Source organism: Oreochromis niloticus, linkage group LG20 (assembly GCF_001858045.2).
Source record: "Oreochromis niloticus isolate F11D_XX linkage group LG20, O_niloticus_UMD_NMBU, whole genome shotgun sequence".
Lineage (NCBI taxonomy): Eukaryota > Metazoa > Chordata > Actinopteri > Cichliformes > Cichlidae > Oreochromis > Oreochromis niloticus.
Window position 1 is genome coordinate 14,751,508 of NC_031984.2, and position 12,465 is coordinate 14,763,972.

General features: G+C 41.0%; 1 protein-coding gene across 1 annotated transcript in view; it reads right to left on the bottom strand.

Moving 5' to 3' along the window:
- Positions 1 to 2,634: 2,634 nt before the first annotated feature.
- LOC100696241 (prickle-like protein 2) overlaps positions 2,635 to 12,465 on the bottom strand; it is a 36,785-nt gene continuing 26,954 nt past the window's right edge. The window contains exons 3-9 of the mRNA XM_005448737.4: positions 8,067 to 8,180; positions 7,818 to 7,955; positions 7,327 to 7,530; positions 6,522 to 6,708; positions 5,775 to 5,929; positions 4,845 to 5,646; positions 2,635 to 4,752 (exon numbers count right to left, since the gene is read on the bottom strand). Coding sequence (XP_005448794.1) covers positions 3,797 to 4,752; positions 4,845 to 5,646; positions 5,775 to 5,929; positions 6,522 to 6,708; positions 7,327 to 7,530; positions 7,818 to 7,955; positions 8,067 to 8,180 — 2,556 coding nt within the window. The 3' untranslated portion in view covers positions 2,635 to 3,796. The remainder of the gene's footprint in view (positions 4,753 to 4,844; positions 5,647 to 5,774; positions 5,930 to 6,521; positions 6,709 to 7,326; positions 7,531 to 7,817; positions 7,956 to 8,066; positions 8,181 to 12,465) is intronic.

Below are 12,465 nucleotides of genomic sequence, written 5' to 3' on the forward strand. Positions count from 1 at the left end.
TGTCAGATGCCCAAACCACCTCAACTGGCTCCTTTCAATGTGGAGGAGCAGCGGCTCTACTCTGAGCCCCTCCTGAATGGCCAAACTTCTCACCCTATCTCTAAGGGAGAGGCCAGCCACCCTTTGGAAGAAGCCCATTTCCGCAGCTTGTATTCGCAATCTCGTTCTATTTAAATTTAACCTCAGAAAAATAACACATGACATAATAAACCATGTCATTATTTATTTAACAAAAAATTATCCAGAAGCAGTGAGTGAAAACCTGTGTGTACCATGTAATTCAGTAGTGTGTGCAACCAACTTTATTAACAATAATCTGAATCCTTTTCTCTGTGATTTTATTCAGTCTCTCATGTTGTCATGAAAATTTTTTGTCCTACTCTTCTTTATAGGGTTGCTTCAGTTGATTGAAGTTTGAGGGCAGTTGTTTATGTGCAGCTCTCTTAATGTCCCACCAGAGTAAATCAGTCAATCAGGTTAGATCATTGTCTTGTTGCATGACCAAAGTTGGAGCAATCTTTTGCTGTCAGACGGTCTCACATTTTACTCTAGAGTACTTTGGTATCGGATGAGTTCATGGTGGACTCAGTGACTGCAAGGTTCCCACATCCTGTGGCTGCAAAACAAGCTCAAATCATCACCCCTCCATCTCTGTGCCTCGAAGGTGATACGCTGCATTTCATTTTTACCAAGTATGGTGCTGTGCATTTTGGCTAACCATTTTCCCTTTGGTCTTGGTCATTTGTTCCACAGGTCTTGTGGTTTGTCCACATGCAACTTTAAAAATCTAGAGCTTAGATTTCTTTAAATTACTTTTTAACCTTTATTAAATAGCACAGTGACGAGAGAGAGTGTGGGGGGAAGACATGTAGCAAAGGGTTCGGGCTGGAATTGAACCCAAGTTGTTGCATTCAGTCATTGCTGCACTCATATGGTCACCTGTTGCCTCTCCTTTTTTATTTTTAAAGAGAGTAAAGACTATTTCTCCTGGCAACCTTTCTGAATGAGCCAAGCTTGTTCAGCCTTTTTTTTTTTTTTTTTTTTAAATTGTACTGTCATGAACTTTAATATTTAACAAGCTACCCGAGGTCCGTTGAGTCTGAGATGTAGGTCTTGGGTTTGTTGTAATCTTTCTGATCTTTGGGTGAATTTGTTGGGAGATTCACTTGCGGGAAGACTGGCAACTCACTTGAATGTTTCCACTTTTAAAAATCCTTCTCCATGTGTACACACCTGAATGCTCCAGACTTGCAAACTGCCAAAACGTCTGCTTTTATAGAAGCGATCACACTGATTACCACACTGGCTGATGATCAGCTAATCAGCTGCATTTGATGAGCAGCACTGGCTCCTGCTTACCCTCTGGAAGCAGCGAGGGTATAATTTATATTTTACAGACTACTTCTTCACTACTTTAGTTTTGTTAAACAATGATTCAGTATAATATGGTTGTATTTACCTATGTAAAACATTAAGAGTTCTTTTCATTGTGACTGTGTATTTGATGTAATCAAAGTATCCAAACCATTTCCAACTAAATTATAGTTGTAGCTACTAAAATTCATACACTGAATCTTATAGGTCTATTGTAAAAAACTAATGTAGTTAAGAGGTCAAATTTTAGACCTTTTTATGTTAGAAATGTAATTTTTTGTTTATTAACTGGCCCTTGTTATTTTGCTGAAGTGGCCAGTGTCAACCAGAGTATTTCTGATTTACTCTGCGACTCAAACACTGACATGGCTCAGGTTGGATTATCACTGAAGTATTGATATTCATGTAAATGTGACCAGTGACAATAAACTGCAGCACAATAATGCAAGAGCTACATTTGAACTTTTTTCAGGAGCAGCCCAGGCGCTAGTGTAACAGGATTAACTGTAAAATGTCCTGCTCTATATAAAGTCTTAAGTCACCCCTCCTTTCTATATATATGAGATTTTATACAGTTCTAAGATGCTTGAAAGTCAAACTTTTGTGCTCGAGTCATGAATGAGTCATGGATCAGTGGCTTAACAAACAAATAAACGAAAAACATTCCTCTAAAAATGGTCAAGTACAAGAACTGGACTAATGACAAAGTAGCCAATATTAAAAAAAATATGAAAGACCTTAAGAAAGCTTGGAGAACTCTTGCTCAATACCATTTTAAAAATGAAAAGAAAGTCTGGCTCCTTGAAAGCAAAATATAGAGAAATGAAGGGAGGCCCCAAACTGCACAGTACTGTAGACTGAACCAAAACATTATGACCACTCAGCTCAAGTCATTAACTGGTTATAATGGTGCATTTGAAGGTCTGGAATATATTAGAAGGTAAATGAATGCTTGGTTCTCGTAGTTAACCTGTTGGATGTGTGAGAAATAAGACAGTGAACTTCTCATTTCTCAGACTTCTCCTGACTGTCGGGTCAGAACACTTGACCTGCTGTGGAAAGGCTTGTGGGAAGGTGCTGGTTGGCGGTGGTTATTATCTGACTGACAGTAACACTGCTGTGGAGGACACTTGATGGAACGTTTATTCAGCAGAGCTTTCCTTGCAAGGAAAGTTCCTTATTCTTTAGGAATGGTAGAATGGCTTAGTGAAACATCCTCCGAACTCAAACCCACTTTAACCAAAAAAATAATATTCCTGGTTGTTCATTGACATACACTTTATTTTCAGTATGAGACAACAACAACAAATTAACATGCAAGCCTCCCTATCTCTACATCATGTTATACAAATAATGGTTCTTTAGTTACAAAATATATAAATATTTAAGACCATATGTACAGGACATTTACATTACTACATCCATTATTAAAGTTTATTACTATATATACATCTAGTAGGTATTATACTTTAATATTCTTATAGTTATTATTTGTGTTATCATTATTATTGTTAGTGTTATTAGTAGTAGTATTAATCAACTATAGGTAACTCTCAAAGAAAAAAAAAACAAAGCATGTTGCAGAAGAGAAAACGGGACCATACCTGACGTTACTGTGCCTGAATGGTCAAGGAGCAGAGGCTGTCTGGCGCTCTGTCCTTGGTGAAGCAATGGAGAGCCGGCTATGCAGAGCACAAGGTTTAAAAGACTATTTGTACAAGGTGATAACGGGGCTAGCGAGCCAACACTATATTCCAGCAGCATTTGGATTCCACTGAGGTAAACAATGACACAGCTTGGAATCTAGCACGTAGCTTGCACTATCCCAATACAATTTCTCGTTTGTCCACACAGAATAAGTTTACTGCCCAGGGCTTGGATCACTGAGCGGCGACGTGAACAGTCATATCACTGTAGTTTGACCACTGGCCTTTTCCAGCTGGAATAGTTCAATCTCTCTGTAACATGGGGTTCACGCACAGACACGCACACATGTCATGTTATTTTACCTTGACCACAGTTTATGTAGTTGTCAAATTCTTCAGTGCTTCCTGGTACCATCAGTTGATCTCCATCAGCGTAAACACTCCTGTTGTGTAAGCCAGCTGAGCTTCCTCTTAGGATTAGATCATTCTGTGTAGGTGTACACAAACACTACATGGTGTAGAGTTGTGTAAGCTCACAAGCACAAAAAATAGGCCTTTTTTTCCCTCTTCAACCCCACCACTCACACACAAAAGCACACACACACACTCACACACATACACAGAAACTCTCTATTCACTCTCACTTTCAGCTGTCTCACTCTCACCTTCCCACTCCCTCTGTTCCACCATCTCTGCTGCTTTACACCGTCTCCTTACCTTTCTCTCTTATATCTTTCACTCTCCTGCTCATCCCTCCCCAACTCCTTGCTCTATATCTACGAAATGATGCAGTTTTTGCTCTTCCTCCTCTGGCGGGTGTGCAGCTGGCCATGAATCGGTCCGTGAAGAGGTCCGTGATGGCCACCTATCCCAGAGGGACTGTAGCGATGGCGTCGCTCCTCGTTATTGATGTAGCACAGCTGCACGGGCCGAGGGATTGGTTCTCCCATAAAATAAGCCTCTTCTTCCTCAGACTCGGAGGAAGAGGAGCAGCTAGAGCACCAGGGGTCAGCAGCCTCCATGTACCCATCGCCCCAGCACGGCCCGCCCAGGCCGACAGGTTGCCAGCCAGCATTCTGCAGGGTAAGATCAGAAGTGGTGCGGGGACAGGGCCGGTGAAGCTGCTGCCTGTACCCGCCCGGGTCCAGCCCGAACAACTCCCGTGCAGCATGACCAGAGGGGAAGCGATCATAATCCTCCTGAACGCGACGGTACGGCGGCTCCATCATTTGAGCAGGCCGGTCTGCCACCAGGTGCAAGGCGTTGTCAGAGCGAGAGCGGCGAGAGCGTTTGTGGTGGCGGCCACTGCGGTGCTGCCCGTTGCCGTTGTTCCCACGATGGTGTTTGCGGCGTCTGGGTTGTGGCTGCTGGTTCTGGGACACAGATTCCTGCCCGCTTAAGCTTCGGCGGGGCATTCTGTCACTCATGGGAGCCATCCGCAGATTCCCACTGCTGCCCATCACCCCGACACGACCTTTACCATCAAAGCCGAGCGGCTGTGGGCCATCCCAGTACTGCAGTGGGTAGCCGACTCTCAGAGGAGTGTACATGTTGTTGTTGTTGTATGGGCGGGAGGAGGACAGCGATTCTGTGCTGTGGAACTGGACTGAGGAGCTGAGGGTACCCATGTTGCTCTTTTCAGACACATTTACACCTGAATCCTTACTCAGGTCGGGCATGGAAAACCTTGACAGATGCTCCTGACGCTTGCTGACTCCATCTAGAGAGTTACCTGTTACAACAAGAAAAAATAAAAAATCAAATGTCATTTTTTAATATAATTTCATATAAACGACCTTAACTTTAGGCATTTTAAACCCATACCTGTGGCATTAGACATAGTTAGGGAGTCCATGGATCCACGAGGGGTCTGTTCTAGAGGAGTGAGGGGCTCATTAAAGCTCATGGCATTGATAGGGTTCCTCCTGGTCAGTGGGGGTCTTCCATTTCTCTGGAATCCATGCAGACTGATACTTCTCTTGTCAGAGAAACCCTGATTCTGGCTAGACATCTCATTGAAGCTCATCTGGGTGCGCAGCTTGTTGGGTCTGAACTCATCCTGGCTGTGGTGCATCCAGTTTTCATTAAAGGAGTAGCCTCTCAGGGCAGCCATAGGGGTCCTCTTGGCATTCCCTTGCTCCTTTCCCCAGGAATCAGGCCTCTTTCCTGGGTTGGCAGGACTCTGGGCTGGTGGATGAGCATTCGCATTGGGATTGTAACCTTGCCTAGCATTACACTGACCCAGCAGATGAATGGGTGTAGGGCTAGGGGAGGGATCCCGCTGAGGGCCTTCATAGGAAGGAGGGATGTAGGGGTCATCTCGGCTCATCCACACCTGGTTAAGGCTTGGGGCTCGACTCGGAGTGCGGCTAGGGGTGCGGTTAGGTGTCCTGCTTGGAGTCTGACTAGAAGTGAGGCTTAAGCGATCCATCTGACCAGAGAGGGGCTCCATATCAGCAGAGAGACGGTCGGGCATCGATGGAGGAGCTGACTGGCGGGGTTCGGTGCTTCGCCTATCCTGCTCAGCATTCCTGCGCTCCTTCTTTCCAATCTTGGTGCTGTGGCGAGACTCACGTGAGCGAGCACTTTGGAAGGCAGAGTCTGAGGAGTCAGACTCCTCGGGATCCTTAATTGTTAAAATAAAAAATATATATGTGAATAACTAGAAAACTCTTAAAAATGTATACTAATTAACAGCGGGTATATACATAACTAAATAAAGAGATGCTTCAGATGTATTTGCAGTTTCCTCACCTGTCCCGCACTGCAGGACCGTGAACAGAAAATCTGCCCCTGCTTTGGCAGGAAGGGGCGTCCAAGAAGGGAGCGCTTGCAACGGGCGCAGCAAAAACATTCCTCAGTTGCATGCCAGTGCTGTCCATCATAAGTCATCTGACCTTGGTCAATGCCTTTGATAAGATGGGAACGAAAACATTTGACCATTTTTAGTATCAACACATGATGAAAAAAACATCACAGACTGATGTTAACCTTTAGCTATTAAGCAAATTTTTGTCAGATATGTTGATATGATACCTAATTTTTATCCGAAATGCTGCAAGGCACTATTTAAATTATGAGCAAACAGAGCCCTTTGTCTCTTAAAGTAAAATATTTATGATTTCATGCCCATAGATGATCACTCAGTTTGTAAGATAGCATGAATAAATTTCACCAGCACTACTCCCCAGCAAGAGGAAGTAATCATCTTTCACAGCTTCCATCTGGATACAACATGGGAGCACCCTCTGAAACACACTCTTTCACTGTTACTGAAGCTTGGGATGATAATAACTATCCGCATTTCACTGCACTGAACCCGCCTCTCCACAGCTGTGGCACACAAGGCTTCCAGAGCTGATAAGAGTCACGCTTACAATAAAGGGCTGTTGGAGGTTTTTTTCCACGAAGCAAGTACAGGAATAGCATGTCTGTCACTCTTGATAGCAATTCATTTAGATATCAGAGGACTTGAAACAACAATGAAAGCATGTTTAGTACCTATGTGTTCTCCACATGCGTCACAGTACTCTGCATAAAGGGACTCGAAGCAGTTGCAGCAATGTGGTCGTCCATCTTTCATGATGTAGCGCTGCCCGCCAAGGGTGGTCTCACACTCGTAGCAACAGAAATGCTTCATGTGCCAGTGCCGGCCCTCCGCCTCAGTGCACTCATCAGCAAAGATGATCTATATGATTAAGACATTACATTTATCAGCTAGCAGATAACACACAATATCTACCTATGTTGCTATCCTGTATCTCAGGCTCCTGTATTTTATTTGTGTCACGTCCTAGAGTAGGAACCTTTTTGCCATACTACCCCTTAATAGGATCATCAACCTCCACATAAACTGACAGGTAGGTTAATAAAGCTGTTAGAAATTCCACCAAAGCGTGAGTGTTCTTAGGTGTAAAAGTCGGGCATATTTCAGCTGAATAAAAGCAATGACCTAGGCATCCTTTGTGCCTGCATTTTACAATATTCATGTAATTATTTCACAAAATTACCTCATAAAGAAACTAACTTAGAAGATATGTATGTGACATCAGATTTATATCTTCCAGTTAAAGATAATTAAACAGTTTAATCAAATAGAAATTCTCTTTCCAATACTTGCAGAGCACTGTGGCCTGACTTATTATTCAAGCCCGCTCACTATAAATTACAGCAGACTTTCTGAGACGTGGCAAAGATACTGAGACATCTTTTCCCTCCAGACTGATTCCAACCCCATCCAAGTCTGTGAGCATGAACCATTCAGCCATTTCCAACCCTAAAGGGCTCCAAGCCCAGACAGGCGCACCTCATCACAGGCACAGCAGCGGGGTTTCAGCCTCTCGGCATGGTGCCGGCCACAGTAGATCTTGCCATCCTGGTGGAAGTATATGAGGTCCACCAACAGTTCCTCGCATGTGCCGCAGACAAAGCACTGAGGGTGCCAGCATTTTCCATGACCCGCCCTTGCTGCAAAAACTACAATGTCCCCTCCATTTATCTGACCCCCACACTGTAGGAGAGGAAAGGAAAAGAGAAGAAATAAAATTCAATGAAAAGAAACAAAATCAAATGAAAGGTATGAAAGAACATGAGAGAGTCAGGTAGTGTTGGAAGAAAAGGCAGACAAAGAAAGAATGAAAGCTGTAAGGTGTGAAAAGAGACAGTATGAAATATTTTCAAGACTAACATGCTTTTATGAAGGAGAATTAAAGATATTTGCTACACAGACGAAACCCCAAGTCCGGAAAAAGTAGGTCATTATGTAAGGAATGAAAAGATGTTGGTTGTGTGGTTTACCTTGTCACAGACGGCCCCATTGATAGTTAGGGGGAAAGGACGGACGTTGCCTCGGCCCAGGTTATCTTTCTTCCGTTGGTTGCTGAACAGCTTAAGCTCTCGTTTCTCCTCCTCGTCCAGCGCATTACAATATCGTACCTGAAACAACGCGACTCATCATTAGAGCTGAAACGCCACCTAACCTCTGGAAATCATAAGAATAAAGAAAAGTCTTCATGTATTACTCAGAATTCTGTTGTGTAGTTTTACCTCATTGTCATGTGGTGGCAACTGGTGAAGCAATTGCTTGATGCGGTATTTCTCTCCAGGGCTGTTGATATAAGGGACCTTCTCCTCTGGTAAGCAGTTATAATACTGATGCACCTGAAACAAAGAAAATCAAACATGTGGTTTTGCGACCTCTCAATTTCAAAATGTGTTTCAGCACATTTGACAAAAGGTAAATTAAATATTCACTACCCCTTTTTCAGTGTGTTTAGTCTCAGCTCACCCTGATATAAATATTCTACGCGTTTTGTTACAAAATCCTTGATTATGTTAGTTGCTAACCTCATCAATCTGCTGTTTGGTGCTCATAACAACTTGGAAAGTCGGAGAAAATGTTTCTACATAAATTGCCAAGTTCTTTACATCACACACAAAAGCATGATGGATGAAGTAAATACATCTGTTTGGAGGTTGAAAGTTTTGATTTATGACACAAATTTGCATATTGCACACAATTCTACAATATAAGGTTTGAACAATTAGTTGTTCTCTACATCAAGTGACATAAACTACTGTGTGAAGGCCTTGAGCCACCCGTAATTCCTTCATATTTTCTTCCAAAGGGCCAGACTTTGTTCTAACTTTTAAAGTGGTTCTCCAGGTTTCCTGGAGTTGTTTCAGAGTTTTTCTTTGGACATTGACTGCTTTTTTTTTTTACTCATTTCCAGTCCAGTCCTTGTACCTCACCATTTAAGGAGAAGTCTTTTTTGTTTGTAGAACAACTTAACACTGACCTATAAATCATTCAAGCTTAAAAAAGAGCACCCAATTCAAGGTATGAACCAGTGTTGTGTCTACACATAAAAGCAAGTTAGTAAAGAACCAATTTTAAATTGTATCATCGGGCATTTGCAGCCTGTTGCAAAAAACATCTTTAGTTAAGCCTACTAAACATGCCAAAGATAACATTGTTCGACACATATAAATTGTATTTTTGCACCAACAACATGAATACCAGTTATTAGCCAAAAACTTGATCAGCATGGTGTGCAGTGTGTCCTTAGAAAATTTGAGGAAACTGGACAAAAAAAGACATTATCCAGCAAAGATCAGACACAAGACTTGAGAGTCTTGACAGGATGGTTTTCAAGAAGCTGATTCAACAAGAACTGGACTGAAAATCAGTGGCAACAGGTCTTATGGAATGATGAATCTAAATTCAAAATTTTGCTTCAAAATGTCATCAATATCTACATAGAAGGCCAAAAGATAGGCACCACAATGGGCTACAGCCATCTTTAAAAACACAGTGGAGGTTCTGTCTTGGTTTGGGACTGCATTTTAGCCAGTGGTGTTGTTGGGGATCTTGGCAAAACTAATGAATGCAGAAAAGCACCATCCAATTTTGATCCAGCATGCAAAAAAATCTGGAAAGCATCTGGTTGGCAGCAGCTTCATTTTTCAGCATGACAATGACCCCAAACACACTGCCAAGTAAAAGCACACCTGGATTAAAAAAATAAAAAATAAAACAACACAGAATGGAAAGACTATCAGTCATCGATTGGCCTCACAGACCTCAATATTGTTAAGGCAGTGTGGGATGATCGTGACAGAGAACGGAGCAAAAAGGCAGCCAATATTCAAAACAGGCTTTGAATGTCCTTCAAGAAGCCTGCTAAACGTCCCCTGCAGATTAAAGAAATTAAATGAAAGCTTGTCTAAGAGCGTTCAGACTGTGTTGAAGAATAAAAGGTGTTGATACTGTATTTATGTACTGTAAAATTATATACAGTAAAATTTACCGCATTGTTATCGAAATAAACAATACAGTAAAGAAATAAGGTCCCAAAGACTTTTGTACAATACAGCAGATGAGGTTGAACAGTTATTTAAAAGAAGTAACTATGAGAAGATGAATAAATTATACGCTATTTTGTTTCCGTATTTTGGCTTTAAACCACATGAACACATGAGACTGAACAATCTGAAGAGAGCAGGAATTCATATTCAGTGCAGCTCTAATAAGAGTGAACCACAATAGCAAAGATGGGCAGAAAAAGAGCAAGAATAAAACAGTTATGTGATCCACTGTAAATATAAAAATATTAAATGGAAAGCACTGTACTAATTTTTAAACTTTCTGATCTTGAACTTTCATAGAGTACTTTGCATGAGTCAGTTTAAAATAACCTTTATTTAATTTGGACTTTTCCTTGATGGAACTCCTCAGTTCACTCTTCATCTAAAAAACATTTTTAGTTCTGTTTCTAGTTCCACGAAGACAACTTTCTTCTGCTCGGCTGGCACTCACAAATAGATGGTTTAAACAGCCGATGGGTTTGGGCTGCTGTGCTCACAGCTGGAACCGTGTGTCTGAGATGACCATGTTGAGGATATCTGCTCTTTTCACATCATACAGAGGCAAGAGTAGAAACTGATCGTTTAGTCTGAAGCCTGGGGTTGTGGCTTTTATAGATATTACAACAATGAATTTTAGACCATGATTATTAAATTATAAAATTATGATAGACAGAAAAAAAAGCATATAGTATATAAGTATATTTTAAAGCTGGCCTATACAGTAGCATCCAAATATCCACAATTTGTTCATTATACAAAGATAAAAGTTGGCTGTTTTAAATAATCTACATTATTTCACTGATTCATGGAAAAATTTTTATGTCTTGCCCTTGGAAGTTGGTGTCTGGAATTGAAAGTGTTCAGCACATTGAGATGTGTGCTGCTGCTGCAGGCACAACCTTGAACAGCACCAGGTTCTTTAAATTTTCAGCAGCTAATATTCGCATTGCTTAAAGGAAATCTTAAACTTGCACTGCAATTATAATTCACGATGCAGTAGCACTTGCCATCCGTGCCCTGAACCCTCTTTTGTAATTAAATGTTAGCCGATGAAACAGAGAAAAAGCCTTGAACGGTGTTTGAGAAGTAAACACTGAAAGGATAGAAAGCAATCTTGTTACTTGTCTCAGATTTTCAACAAAACAGGCTTTCAACGCAAAGTGGTTCAGTGTTCAGTGCAGTGTAAAGATCTATTTTACTGAAGTTTCTGCTGATTCAATTTACTTGATCAGTAGGGTGGAGCGTGAGAGGGAAAGGTGGTTCTTCTCTGTGTTGCCCGTCACGCTCGCGCTTTACTCTGTGCTGAGGAGGGTGACACCGACTCTTATGAAAGACAAAATCATTTGCCTTGAACCACCTTTCTCTGAGAACTGTCTCTCAACTGTGCAACAGGTGGACTTTAAAATATTAAGCACATCAACATATAATCACTTTCTTCAAAATTTCTTTGTTAATTGGGAAGCAAAAATACTTGAAATCAGGGATAAAAGTTCCCATTCATTCAGTGTTTTACTACACATTTAATCCCATCTCAGCTTTTCTACATGAAAAATGTAGAAATGCTGCTGGAGTAAATTAATGACGACTCTTTTGGCTCAAGTTGTAAGAAATAAATGTGTAAAAATGATAGAAGAAGCTACTAATGCAGACTGTCTTGTAATTATAAAATGTAAAATTGATTTTTTTTGTTAATTGACAGAATGTTCTTTCTGTTATTTAATTGTTTATTACTTATTTATTTTGGTGTATGAATAGTCAATAGGGGCTGTTTATCACTAGAAAATGCTGAAATTTATGCCTTCAGTCACATTTTTCAAAGCCACCCAGTGGGCCAGATTGAAGTCGTTGGTGGGCTGATTTTGGTCCTCGGGCCTTAGGTTTTACATATCTGCTTTAAATGGTTTAAATGTGATCCATTTCATGCAAATTTGTATAGGAATCCAGCTTATTTTCATTACTGGTTACCATGTTGGACCAAAAATTGCATTGTCTCCATATTGCTCATCTTGTCCAGTCCAAAATCCACAGGTAAACAGGAACAATTGACCTTGACAATAAATGCATAATTGATAAACTAACTAATTAAACTAGAAATTGTTCAGCTCTGAATTTACTGGAATAAATTAGCCCACCAAATCCTCCCCCCCTTTTTTTTTTACCTTGAAGCTCTTAAAGTCATTTAGACAAAAAAAAAGCAAAAACGTGTTACAACAAATATTGAAAAGATCTGTTGTTAACAAAGTTCATTCCTCCCATCCAATCCTGATACAACAAAAACATTTTTGAAACAGTAAATGTTTTCAGCTAGGGAATTTGAGTCCTGACAGCTTGATGAACTATGCTGCAAAATTGTGATTATCTTTTAAAATGCAAGTCTCTTTAATTGTGCAGAGAGAAATCAGATGTGACGGGCTTAAAATTCATTACGTTCAAGTGTATTAAAAAAAGAAACAGGCAGCTTCAAATTGCCTGCACCTCCTGTTGGATGACAGAGGCTGCAGCCTCTTTCAGCATCCTGTCAAGATGGCTGACTGGAGAAAATGACTGTTATCAGCCCATCGTGTCATCTGTTAACAGA